Source organism: Vipera berus (assembly GCF_964194415.1).
Source record: "Vipera berus genome assembly, chromosome: 1".
NCBI lineage: Eukaryota > Metazoa > Chordata > Lepidosauria > Squamata > Viperidae > Vipera > Vipera berus.
In genome coordinates, this window is record NC_138202.1 from 292,487,853 (window position 1) to 292,501,866 (window position 14,014).

Consider the following 14,014-nt stretch of genomic DNA (forward strand, 5'->3'; position numbering starts at 1 on the left):
TAACTTGTATCATATCAAAGGTTTGTTTAATTGATTAGCCAGATGCTGAATGGAAATTTAGATTACTGAAACTGATATCAAATTCTTTTTTTAAATAATATTGAAATACATTTGAAATAATCATTTTCTTAGGCTACTCCAAAAAATAATAGAACCACTAAGCCTTCTACTCCTTCATCTGCTGTACGAAAAAAGAAAGACACGAAGACTTTCAAAAATGTGGATAGTAACCTTGCTAATCTCATTCTCAATGAAATTGTAGACAGGTAAGTGCCAGCAGTATTTTATGGGTGGATGGTGGGATGGGAATGCTTTTTAGTAAATATCAAGTGTAATTATTTTCAGGGCAAGTATTGTTCATATTTTTTTCTGCATCTGTTTAAGATTTGGATCGGAAGAAATGAAAATATTCTTAAAAATAATAATATTTAATATACAGTACATGAGAATAATTTCTTAACTGTAAGGGTTTTTCTTTAAAAAAAATCAGTTGAGACAAAGAGTGTGAAATACTCAGCTGCACTCTGGAAGAATGAGATGCCCATTGTTGCACTAATTACTATTCTGTATTTGTTAGTGGGACATCTGTCAATTTTGATGATATTGCTGGGCAGGAGTTGGCTAAACAGGCACTGCAAGAAATTGTTATCCTTCCATCACTTAGACCTGAAGTAAGCAATCTGTTTCCTGGTTTGTTTTATTGCATCTTCTATGTTTTCATTATCTGGTAGATTTTACTTGGATTTTTTTTTAATTTAGCATTTTGGATGTATTCAAGTAACATGTATATTTCTTATATTTGCATCTATTATAATGTGTAATTATTACTTACAGTTTTTCTATATCAAAGTCCAACTGGAGTATATGATTAGATGCTGGAGTAAAACTGGCACTGTTTCTAGGAATTAATCGCATGCTCAATAATGAGCTAAAATGAATGTTATCTACTCCCCCACTATACATTCAGGCTGCTAGCTCTCAGTAGTAAAGTTTAAACAAAGCATAATTATATTTTCAGTTAAAACAGTTCTAGGTCCTTCCAATTGGCATCATCAATTTCTAAATGAAATTCTACTGAAAATCCTCCTTTCCTAGGAAGAGAGGGAGGAACAATTTTAATCATCTCTTCATATGCACCACCTACCACTGACTCTTCCATATTCTCCAGATGGTCTATTTTTAGAACCAGATTTTTGTGTTCTAGGAATCTACAGTAGAATGGAAGAACTGACAAAACTGCTCCTCTATTCTGCCAATGAACTTGTTGAGCTGGATCAGAAACCTAATGAAAGTGAAAGTTACCCTTCTGTTTAGTTTGCTGGCAGGCAAAGTGTATCTCCAAACCAGTATTAAAGATACAATCAGTCTACAGATAGTCTTTGACCTATGACTGTAATGGAGCCTGCCCATTACAGGTGCAAGCAGTGATAATCATTAAATGACATGGCCATTCTTAATAACCCCCAGCCTTCCTATCTCTGCTGCAGTTTGAACATTTTTGAACACAACTTTCAGAAAATAGTTTTGATTTGACTCTTAAAAATTTGCAGGTGAATATTTGATTTAGAGTTCATACATATAAATATTTGACCAGGTCATCTTGGTTTCTAAATCTTTCAGCAGACTTTGGCATCAGAGTTCAGATTTTGCATTTTTGCATCAATTGACAATTGAAATAACATCACCATTAATAAGTAGTTAAGTACAATTAGTCCAGGTTCAGTTCTCTGGCAATTGAATGAACAAAAATGCTTGCCACTGCAATCCATCTCTAATAATAGAAGGTGGGAAAATGTAATCTAAATTACCAGAAACCATATTCTTGAATATTTAAAAATCAAATGGTAATTAAATGTTGATTTTGTTCTGAAATTTATATGTTTTATATTTACCTATGAGGCATAATTTTTGTGTTTGTTAAAAAAACAACCCTGCTTGTATCCATTTGGTGTGAATTTTTGAGATGTGAATTTTGCTGATGCATGGCTACTGTAGTCTTTTCTTATTAATGTTTGGTCTCTTGTGAAAAGTATCACAATGAAAGTCTAAAGACCTCCATTGTGTTTCATTTATATACTATTGTATATCACATTTTCATATCATAGCTAAATTTCTCTTCAAGCTATATTTAAAGATGTTGCAGGAAAGAAAAATTGACAACTTTGTTGTTGATGCTATAATACAAGAAAAATCTTTATATAATCATTCCAACTAATATATGCTGTATGTTACATGTTCATTCTCTTAAGATAAAGACTAAAGGCAATTAACAAAATAAATCCACAGTATATATTGCCAGAACAGCCAATTTGAGGCAGTTTTGCTGTCTCTTTTTTCTTCTATCAGATGTCTTACACCTAAATATTAATTTGTGAAGAAAACGTAGAACTGATGCAATCCTGGTTAATAGGCTATAATAGCATTAGTTGCTTGAAAAATGATTAACAAGTTATAATAGTAAAAAATTAAATTAATTCCACTCTTGAAAGTGTATTGTTTGTATAGCACTTATAGCTCGTTGAGTTCCAAATAATATCTCTTAAATTTAGTAATTTAAGGATCAGTTTTATAATTTTCTTTTGTATTATTTGATTCTTTTTGTCTGTGGTCTGTTTTGGTCTATTTTTCCTTATCAAGCAGAAAAAAATACGGTAGAGCTCAGGGGCAAAGTATCCAGTGATCTGGATGGCCAGTGTTTTTAATATCTTCTGCAAAACACATTAATAATAACTTCTCTCAGCAGTAAAATTACTAAAATGGAACAAAATGTAACTCAGTCGATCTTCTAGTTATTTACAGGACTTAGGGCTCCTGCACGTGGATTGTTGTTGTTTGGCCCACCAGGAAACGGGAAGACGATGCTGGTAAGAGAGCGGCTTTCCTCTATCACGTGGGCAGGCAATGTCCTCTTTTGTTCCCCCAGAATGCCTTCTAAATCTGTTTATATTTGCTGAAAATTGGTAGTGTGTTTTTCTGTCATTTTAAGACAAGAAACAAACGTGTACACAAGGAATATTCTTTCCTATCATTTTGAAATAAGAGAGCAGTTCCGTGTTGGGTCATGGGTACTCCAGTTGGAAGACTACTCAGAATTTCACAGTATCTTACAAGAAAAAGTAAACTCTGAACTATATCAGCAGACATTTAAAAGTATAACGTACGTTGCTAAAGATAGATTGAAATTTACAGTTCAGCAGAACTCTGGCTGATAAGGATAATTGTATTATGCTTACACATGGCTGAAAGATGCTATATGCTTTGTATTATGTTGCAGTGTTAAACCAGTATTTTTTTTAACATAGGCCAAAGCAGTGGCTGCAGAATCAAATTCAACCTTCTTTAACATAAGTGCTGCAAGTCTGACATCAAAATATGTGAGTAGCAATATTATATTATGGTTGTGGTTAAAGAGATATCTTAGGAAGTTTTGAAAAAAATAAATGGAGCCATATTTGCACCAGATTCCAGTACATTGGAAATAACTATCTGTTTCTAAACTATTTCTAATTTTGCATCTATGTCAAATTTTATTCCACTGGAATATGTAAAATGTCAAAGCTGTATTATAAAAGATCTTAGAAGAAATTTTTTCTTTTTGACAAGAAAACCTTTAATGTGATTTTTCTCTGCTATGACACAACTCATACTTGCAAAATAAGATGATGTTTATAAAGTACCCTAAAAGGGAAATTACAGGAAATAGTTTGCTTTAGGAACTCAGAAGCATTGCTGAATTAGCGGCAACAATTCTCACTTGGAAATGTGTCTGGATTGTTAGTCATTTTAACTAGAGACATAGGATCAGAATAGTAGAAAGCTGCCTTGTAGGAAACCAAGTATGTTTTTAGTTGCAGGTACTTTTTTCCAGGGAAATAATACCTCTCCAAGGAACACTGTAAACCTTAAAAGTGCAGGTCACGGTCTTTGCCAGTTCAGGTGCAGTATGAAATGCACAATTTTCAAGATCAGGTGCTCTATTACGGCAAACTGTTCGTCCAACATTAACAGTGAAGTAATACATAATCCCCTTCATGGATTACTGCCTTGTCGTGGCGAAGGGGCTTGCGTAATTCAATGAAGCTATGAGCTATGCCGTGCAGGGCCACCCAAGACGGACAGGTCATAGCTGAGAGTTCTGACAAAACGTGATCCACTGGAGAAGGAAATGGCAACCCACTCCAGTATCTTTGCCATGAAAACCCTATGGACAGTACCAAAAGGCAAAACGATATGACGCTGGAAGATGAGCCCCTCAGGTCGGAAGGCGTCCAATATGCTACTGGGGAAGAGCAGAGGGCTAGTACTAGTAGCGCCAGAAAGAATGAAGCGACTGGGCCAAAGCCGAAAGGACGCTCAGCTGTGGATATGTCTGGTGGTGAAAGGAAAGTCCGATGCTGTAAAGATTTTTTCTCCATAGGAACCTGGAATGTAAGATCCATGAATCAAGGAAAGCTGGACGTGGTCAAACAAGAGATGACAAGACTGAACATCGACATCTTAGGTATCAGCGAACTAAAATGGACAGGAATGGGTGAATTTAATTCAGATGACCATCAGGTATACTACTGCGGGCAAGAATCCCTCAGAAGAAATGGAGTAGCCTTCATAGTCAATAAAAGAGTAGGAAAATCAATACTGGGATACAATCCTCAAAATGACAGAATGATCTCAGTTCGAATCCAAGGCAAACCATTCAATATCACAGTAGTCCAAGTCTATGCCCCAACCACCAGTGCTGAAGAGGATGAAATTGACCGGTTCTATGAAGCCCTACAGCACCTTATAGAAGTAACACCAAAAAATGATGTCCTTATCATCATGGGGGATTGGAATGCTAAAGTAGGAAGCCAAAAGATAACTGGAATAACAGGCAAGTTTGGCCTTGGAGTACAAAATGAAGCAGGGCACAGGCTGATAGAATTTTGTCAAGAGAATACGATGGTCATAGCAAACACTCTTTTCCAACAACCCAAGAGACGGCTCTACACATGGACATCACCAGACGGTCAACACAGAAATCAGATTGACTATATGCTCTGCAGCCAAAGATGGAGAAGCTCTATACAGTCGGTAAAAACAAGACCAGGAGCTGACTGTGGCTCAGACCATGAGCTTCTCCTTGCAAAGTTTAGGCTTAAACTGAAGAAAGTAGGGAAAAGCACTAGGCCAGTCAGGTATGAATTAAATCATATCCCTGTTGAATATACAGTAGAGGTGACAAATAGATTTAAGGAATTAGATCTGATAGACAGAGTGCCTGAAGAACTATGGACAGAGGTTCGCGACATTGTACAACAGGTAGCAACCAAAACTATCCCAAAGAAAAAGAAATGCAAGAAAGCAAAATGGCTGTCTGAGGAAGCTTTGCAAATAGCTGAGGAAAGGAGGGAAGCGAAAGGCAAGGGAGAAAAACATAGATATGCCCAATTGAATGCAGAATTCCAGAGAATAGCTAGAAGAGATAAGAATGCCTTCTTAAATGAACAGTGCAAAGAAATAGAAGAAAACAATAGAATAGGGAGGACCAGAGATCTTTTCAAGAAAATTGGAGAGATGAAGGGAACGTTTAATGCAAAAATGGGCATGATAAAGGACCAAAATGGCAGGGACCTAACAGAGGCAGAAGAGATTAAGAAGAGGTGGCAAAATTACACAGAAGAACTATACAAGAATGAGCTTAACGTCCCAGATAATCACAATGATGTGGTCACTGACCTCGAGCCAGACATCCTAGAATGTGAGGTGAAGTGGGCCTTAGAAAAGCTGAGCAAAAACAAAGCTAGTGGAGGTGACAGTATTCCAGCTGAGCTATTCAAAATCTTAAAAGACAGTGCAGTAAAAGTGCTACACTCAATTTGCCAGCAAATTTGGAAAACTCAACAGTGGCCACAGGATTGGAAAAGATCAGTTTACATTCCAATTCCAAAGAAAGGCAGTGCCAAAGAATGTTCAAACTACCGCACCATTGCACTCATTTCTCATGCTAGTAAAGTCATGCTTAAAATCCTACAAGCTAGACTTCAGCAGTATGTGGATCGAGAACTACCAGAAGTACAGGCAGGATTTCGAAGAGGCAGAGGAACTAGAGATCAAATTGCCAACATACGCTGGATCATGGAGAAAGCTAGGGAGTTCCAGAAAAACATCTACTTCTGCTTCATTGACTATGCTAAAGCCTTTGATTGTGTGGATCATAACAAACTGTGGCAAGTTCTTAAAGAGATGGGAGTACCAGACCATCTTATTTGTCTCTTGAGAAACCTATATGCGGGTCAAGAAGCAACAGTGAGAACTGGACACGGAACCACTGATTGGTTCAAAATTGGGAAAGGAGTCCGGCAAGGCTGTATACTGTCGCCCTGCCTATTTAACTTATATGCAGAGCACATCATGAGAAAGGCAGGGCTAGATGAATCAAAAGTTGGAATTAAGATTGCCGGAAGAAATATCAACAACCTAAGATACGCAGATGATACCACTCTAATGGCAGAAAGTGAAGAAGAACTAAAGAGCCTCTTGTTGCGGGTGAAGAAGGAGAGTGCAAAAGTTGGGTTGAAACTTAACATTAAGAAAACCAAGATCATGGCAACTGGCCCTCTCAATTCCTGGCAAATAGATGGGGAAGAAATGGAGGTAGTGACAGATTTTGTTTTCCTGGGCTCCAAGATCACTGCAGATGGGGACTGTAGCCAAGAAATTAAAAGACGCTTGCTCCTGGGGAGGAAAGCCATGGCAAATCTAGACAGCACACTAAAAAGCAGAGACATCACCCTGTCAACAAAAGTGCGTATAGTCAAGGCTATGGTCTTCCCAGTTGCAATGTATGGCAGTGAAAGTTGGACCATAAGAAAGGCTGAGCGCCAAAGAATTGAGGCCTTTGAACTATGGTGCTGGAGAAGACTCCTGCGAGTCCCTTGGACTGCAAGGCGATCAAACCGGTCAGTCCTAGAGGAGATCAATCCTGACTGCTCTTTAGAAGGCCAGATCCTGAAGCTAAAACTCAAGTACTTTGGCCACCTAATGAGAAGGAAGGACTCACTGGAGAAGAGCCTAATGCTGGGAAAGATCGAGGGCAATAGAAGAAGGGGACGACAGAGAATGAGGTGGCTGGATGGAGTCACTGAAGCAGTGGGCGTGAGCTTGAATGGACTCCAGAAGATGGTGGAGGACAGGAAGGCCTGGAGGAATGTTGTCCATAGGGTCGCGATGGGTCGGACACGACTTCGCAGCTAACAACAACAATACATAATTCCACTGACAATCTGCTTTTGGGCTGTGACCACTTCTGAGACGCGACTACTATACATATCGTTGTTGCGGCTGTTGTATTCGTTCATGGCAAATTGCAGGGCCCTACCCACGTCCTGATCCCCCAGGGAAGCGTTCTCCAGTCCCCCGAGGAGCCTCTCCCCGAGCGCCTCCTTGCAGATACAACTGAGGAAGAGTAGGCTACACACCAAAAGCCCCTGCAACAAGGCCATCTTTACTCCGAGATGTCTCCTAATCTATTTGCCCTTAGAAGAAATTTTTTCAGTGTCTTCCCTTCCCCCTCTTACGTCATCTGTGTCCCTCTGAAAAATGCCTGTGTGGATGAAGCCTTTTGGACATGGTGCTACAGAAATAAGTATGGGGGAAAAAAAGCTTTTTATGTGTGCCTGGCTGTAGAGAGAGGTAGAAATGGAAACTTTAATAAATGTTTTAAAAATAATTTAATTATAGTAAATATAATAACACAGATTTAATGCCAGAGTCATAGCATAGATCAAGCTAGCTGTTTTAGTGTCCACTGATAATATGCCCGTTGTTAAGCATGTTATTCAATCAATTTGAGGTAGATACCTTCTTTGTTTTTTTCCCTTAGGTTGGTGAAGGAGAGAAACTAGTCCGTGCACTTTTTGCAGTAGCTAGAGAACTTCAGCCTTCTATCATTTTTATTGGTAAAATTTCATGTATCTGACTAGTGAAAAATTTGACTTAAATATAAAGCATAAACTTTTTAAAAATAGCATTTAATTGAGAATAACTATTTACTATCCATTTTATTAGATTGAGTTAAATTGCAAAAATATATTCTTAGCCCACAGTTTTAAATTTATTTCATTCTATTTATAACAAGTATTGATAATTCATACTAGAGAACAGGATTTTTTTTTTTAAAAAAAGCACAATTTTCCCCAATCAATGACCTTGACAGGTACATGTTTAATTTCTTAACCAATGAATTAAAATGGATTCCCATTACCTTCTCTTTTTTCTAAACTTCTTGGTCTAGCCGCCTATCATAAGATTTCCTGATGGGTCTCCTAGTCAGGTACTAACCAGATCTGCTTTGTTTAGATTTTTAAGATAAGCCATGTTTGGCTAAGTGCTGTGCAGATAATATATTAATAACCTGAATCATAAATTTTAATTCTTGTTCCTAAAAATGTTGGTAACTTACTTAAGAGCTCTTGAACAATATATGCTGTTTAGAATATAGAGTATTGCATTATATAAACAATTGTAAACTGTTTTAAAGTATACATTTAATATTGAGTGCATATTTTCAGCCGTATTCAAAATGGACAGTGATATGTGTGTGTGTGTGAATAGATATATCGTGTGTGTGTGTGTGTGTGTGTGTGTGTGTGTGTGTATACATATACTTACGTGCATATGTGTGTATATGGGTAGATATACACTATACTTTCTTTTGAGAGTAGGCAACAGAATTTCATTTTTAATATGTGTCAGTGTGCTCACAGTCTAAAATGACAAGCTATCTTATTTTATATTTATATTTTAGATGAAGTGGATAGTTTATTATGTGAAAGAAGAGAAGGTGAACATGATGCTAGCCGACGTTTAAAAACAGAATTCTTAATAGAATTTGATGGTGTAAGTATTAATTGTGGAACAGTATTACAGTGCTGGGTGTTAAAGGCAGTTATATAGTATTTTTAACTCTAAAGATTAAAGTTTATTATTATTATTTTTTAAAGAAAACAGTCATGCTAAAAGATGAACTGTTGCTGTTCTTTGCCCCCCTCATTTTTTTTTGCTTTTTTGCTAAGCTTTAAGTATTTTTCAATGTGCTTGCTGTTAAAATTCAAGGCCACCAAACACAATGAAATTATTTACATGTTTACAATGTAGTCTACAGTGAAATACAGTATTCATACATAAGAGCAAAGTGGTGTGTTTTGCCAAGTTTCATGGCAGTTATCAGGTTCTTTTGGATCCAGAGACAATAAACACACCAGTGAATAAAATGACTTTAAGCTTTATTATTACCTCAGGCAGAGTTAAAAGCATACATAACAAACAAGATAATACCCAAATCTTCTACAAGCTGCCAGGAACATCTTAATAACAACAGCAGAAATACCACAAGGGCGACCAGTTTCCACAGTACCCAGTGCTAGGTCCAATGCAGAAACTCACAACAAACAACATCCCTGTCAACTGTCCTATGCATTAAACAGCAAAAGAAACTCCTGGGACATTTTTTCTCCCAAGAATATAACTTTACTGAAAAGCCATATAGGTACAGAAGTAGAAAACCCAGTTCTGATGTTTTCGTGTGCAAACCTTCCACTGTCCATCAATCATTTGCACTTGCTTTATTTTGGAAACAGCCTGTCTGCCTTGGACATGCCCAGTTGATGACCTTGGGGTTTGGGTCTGTCTCATGCTACCAGGTGGCACACTTGCATTCCAGAGTTCCCTCGCAAACTTTCCTTACATTCCAATGCCTCCCCTCTCCCCTTCCATTACTATTATCTGGTTGTGAGCAGGGTTGCGTAGCGAGTTGACCATGACAAGCCCCACGGTTTTTATCAAAACCTGGCATCATGACTGTTATTGACTGTTATTGTTGGGAGACTGCAAGGCCTCCCCTTGACTTGGTGGCATATGACTCTCACAGTGAGAAAAGTTTTGAAGCTACCTGAAGATTCCCCTCCCCTTTTCTCCTTTAATCAGTAAACAAGAAAAAAGATCTTCTAGACTTTTCCTAATAAGGAGGAGAAAAATCATAATACGTCATTAAACTCCTCAATATAATAATGGTTTCTGCATTGCCACTACATGGTGATGTGCAAATGGTTTGTTCCCAATTACAGCAATATATATTTTATTATAGTGTGATGTTTCCTTTTCTGATTCTATCTGAATTTGCTTTCTGGGGAAAAAAAGGTACAGTCTTCAGGAGAAGATCGCATTTTAGTAATGGGAGCAACTAATAGGCCACAGGAGCTTGATGATGCTGTACTCAGGTATTTTAACTCATGCATAATTAATTAGGAATATATAATGTAAATTTATCTTTGATGCTATTCTTGAACACTAATTTGATACACCATGTGTAAAGTATATTTATTTTGGTAAAAAATGAAAAAATGCACAGTAAACATTTTCCTAGATGATGTATTTACTGGAAATATTGTTGGAATGAATTGTTGGAAATATTTTCTAACTATATTTTGATACAAATCAATTTTGCTACTGAAGACAGGTTAAATACATCAAAAATGAAATATAATCATCTGTTCAATGAAAATGGAGAGATATTTCTAGCCAAATGCCATTGTGTTTCAAAACATCTCTCCGTTCTCAGATGTCTCTTCTTACATGTTATTTCAAAATAACTGACCAAATTCTAGTCATCATAGAGGGAAGAATCCCAACTGCCAGGAAAATTTAGTTTTCCTATGTATTTTGGAATATTTATTGCTTTTTCAAGGATACTGTAGAAACATACACAATACAAAAGACACAAGAATAACTTGCAATACTGTAGTCTGAAAACAGTAGTTCTAAAAATGGGCAATTCAGTAGAAGTTAATACTATCTTTCTTACTCTTGAGATTTGAGTTCAAAAAAACAAAAGGACATTTTTTATAAATAATTTGTTTAACTGTTTATAATTTGGGTTATTTTATTTTAGACTTTGACTGGGTTCAGGTAGTCCTCGACTTACAGCCATAATGTAACCCAAAATTTCTGTTGTATATCATAACCAGTGCTTTTTTGTAAAAGAAAAAGGTGCCGGAACTCACACATGTCATACAACCCGCCTTGCCTACCCTACAAGGTTCCATCCAAAAAAGGTGCCAGAACTCCGTTCTGAGCGTTCTATGAGAAAAAAAGCCCTGATCATGACAATCATAAGTTAAGGCAGCTACATGATTTTATGATGGTTTTTGCAGTGGTCATTAAGCAAATCCATTGTCTCACAATGGGCATAAACGCCAGTTTCCAGCAAAACATCCATCCATCATGGTCATGTAAGTGTGGATGCTGCAAACAGCAGGCTGTTTGCAAGTGCTCAGAATGCAGTCACGTGACTGCGGGGTGGTGGTGGTGGATGCCAGCTGTTGGAACTTCAAATCCAGGTCACAGGTAATTTTTTGCGGGGGTCTGTTGTAACTTTGGATGGTTGCTAAGCGACTGGTCATAAGTCAAGGACTACCTGTATATATTGAAAGTTATTCTGGTATCCATTTTTGCATTGTTTCTGTTTTTATGGCACAATTGAAAAAGCAACACATTTTCTAAAATGTATTGGGCTTGAATTTAAATTTTATTAATGACACCTGTGATTCCTTCCTCCTATTGTTCATGACAACACCCCTTTTTTCACTGTTACATTCTAATCAGTAAAGCCACTCTGAGCTATATATTTTAAATAGAAGTTGAGTAAGATGTCATTTTTATACAATTACTAATTTACTTAAAAATAAATTATTTATTAATAAAAATTATTAAGTTAGCCAATTAAATTGGCACATTCATACAGAATTGGAACTTAGACCTACAAAATAAATACCCACGAAGTAAATGCAATTAAGTGAAAAGTGCAGCTGCTTTGAGGTTGAACTGAGGCTTATCTACCGGTATTTCTATTTGTTTCCCGTTTTCTCGTTTTCCCCTTTTCTTTCTTTGCCTGTGTTCCACTTTCTCAAGCCCAGTGTATCTTTCTTCCTCATCATCTCATCTACAATTCTCACTTCTCAGAGCCAGCTGAGCTGATAACAAAATGTGAACTTGAAATTCTAACGTTAATTGCTAGCAATACAAATAGTGCCAATTTTAAATTTTAAAGTGAAAAAATCAATTGTTGCTAACTACAATCCTGGTTTGAAACTTTTATCATATCTGGAATCTTAAGTAGAACTTTTATATTAATATTTATTTTTCAGGCGATTCACCAAACGAGTATATGTATCATTACCCAATGAAGAGGTATGTAGATTATGGTGATAGTTTTAAGTAAAATGTCTCTTATTCAATTATTGAATGTAGACTAATAATACAAAAATTGGTTCATGTTTAATTACAGGATGAATGCTTCTATCACAAGGGCTACTAGAATTTCTATAATGATACTCTTTTCCTTTTGTTTTCCTTCTTTTTTATCCTTTGCCTTTGCCCTTTTGGCTCATTTCCCTGCCCTGTAATTTTTCTTTCTTAACTTTCTGATTATTTTCCTATAAATAAGTTACAGTCTGAACCTAGATTGTAGCTGAAGGACAAATTACCATTACATCAGAATTAATCAAAATGTGGATGGAAGTTTCACTGTCACTATATCAGTTCTGAGAATGCCTTATTTGTAAAAGGACTGCATAAATACAATTCATCTTTCTGCTTTGCAGTTTGCTTATTTTTCATATACCTGGAAATCTAAGCTTTCACTTTTATACAAAAGAAAACTTTCAAGCAACAGGCAATTAAGTTTAAATGGTATATTTGCATGTGTGCCAAGCCAAATCTAGTGCTTGCCATGAGATATCTATTTAAACCCACAGTGTACTAGATATTACAGCAAATTATAGCCAACTGTGAATTGTTCATTGCCTTCAGTATCAGTCCCAATCAGATTTTCATAGTTTTTCACATATTTAATGAATATGTTAAAATATGTGAGAAGCCAGGATAGTCTGATTGGAACTGGTATTATAGATTGAATAGAAGAATGCAATTTGCTGTGTTTCTATTAAGCTATTAGTATTTTCTTAATATTTATATAATAGCAAGACATAGAAGCATAAGAATACTTTTAAAATGTAGCTTCACTTCTACCCCATATGATTTCAGATCTAATCTTCTATGTTGTCTTTGCAAAGTGAAAATCATTCTGCACAATTTTCAAATGTATAGTGTCTTTCCTTGCTTTAACAAAAGGTGAGGTTGTAAATAGAGAATGTTATGTTTTGCAGACTCGACTGCTTTTACTAAAAAATCTCTTGAGCAAACAAGGAAATCCATTAACCCAAAAGGAATTGGCACAGTTAGCTAGGTGAGTAAATTCTAACTTACTGCTAAATCTAGGTAGACTTTGCATAGTGATATTTGCAGCTGTTGTTCCTAAAAAGAAATGCTAAATATAACTGGCTGTGAGTAATGGCATAGACATGTTTCTCGTCCTCACTGTTTATAAAGAAACATCTCTCATCATGTATAGTACTATGACATCTTAAATGATAAGACTACAATTTAATATCATTAATATTAGACATTAAATATTGAAAAGTCTTTCTGAACTATGGACCTCATGATTTTATCCAAAATTTTCAAACTCTTTTATTAATTTTTATTGTACTGCTGTATAATAAAGAAAGAATGTAACACTGTAAATTTTTATTAGCTTTCTATAGAGGATATAAATTTTTGAATTTGTGTTCTCTTCTAAAGAATGACAGATGGATATTCAGGTAGTGACTTAACAGCATTGGCAAAAGATGCAGCATTGGGCCCTATACGAGGTAAGCGTGATTAGCTTTGAATAAAATGCATCTGTAAGGTGGCTCTAAAAAGAGCTCATATATGCGTCTTTGGTTAAGCTAAGTTCTAAAGAAATAGTTTAGTTTGCTCAACTCCTTGCTGTAGCTAGTAGCATTTTAAAAATAATTTAAATAATCAAATTTAACTAGCTAACATTGGTTGTACTTTATAAATTAGATGCATGGATGCATATAGGCACACGCATCAAATTTTCAGTAGGATTGTAGTCTAGCACCAAGACAGTATA

General features: G+C 36.1%; 2 protein-coding genes across 3 annotated transcripts in view; one reads left to right on the forward strand and one right to left on the reverse strand.

Moving 5' to 3' along the window:
- Positions 1 to 14,014, reverse strand: part of DPY30 (dpy-30 histone methyltransferase complex regulatory subunit) — a 50,077-nt gene that overhangs the window by 35,749 nt on the left and 314 nt on the right. The window lies entirely within an intron of this gene.
- The window catches only part of SPAST (spastin), a 49,654-nt gene that overhangs the window by 29,971 nt on the left and 5,669 nt on the right, over positions 1 to 14,014 (forward strand). For both annotated transcript variants that reach the window (XM_081313574.1, XM_081313575.1), the window contains 10 exons: positions 133 to 266; positions 578 to 671; positions 2,790 to 2,864; positions 3,303 to 3,374; positions 7,862 to 7,937; positions 8,786 to 8,877; positions 10,177 to 10,256; positions 12,183 to 12,225; positions 13,203 to 13,282; positions 13,678 to 13,748. In XM_081313574.1, the coding sequence (XP_081169700.1) occupies positions 133 to 266; positions 578 to 671; positions 2,790 to 2,864; positions 3,303 to 3,374; positions 7,862 to 7,937; positions 8,786 to 8,877; positions 10,177 to 10,256; positions 12,183 to 12,225; positions 13,203 to 13,282; positions 13,678 to 13,748 (817 nt within the window). The remainder of the gene's footprint in view (positions 1 to 132; positions 267 to 577; positions 672 to 2,789; positions 2,865 to 3,302; positions 3,375 to 7,861; positions 7,938 to 8,785; positions 8,878 to 10,176; positions 10,257 to 12,182; positions 12,226 to 13,202; positions 13,283 to 13,677; positions 13,749 to 14,014) is intronic.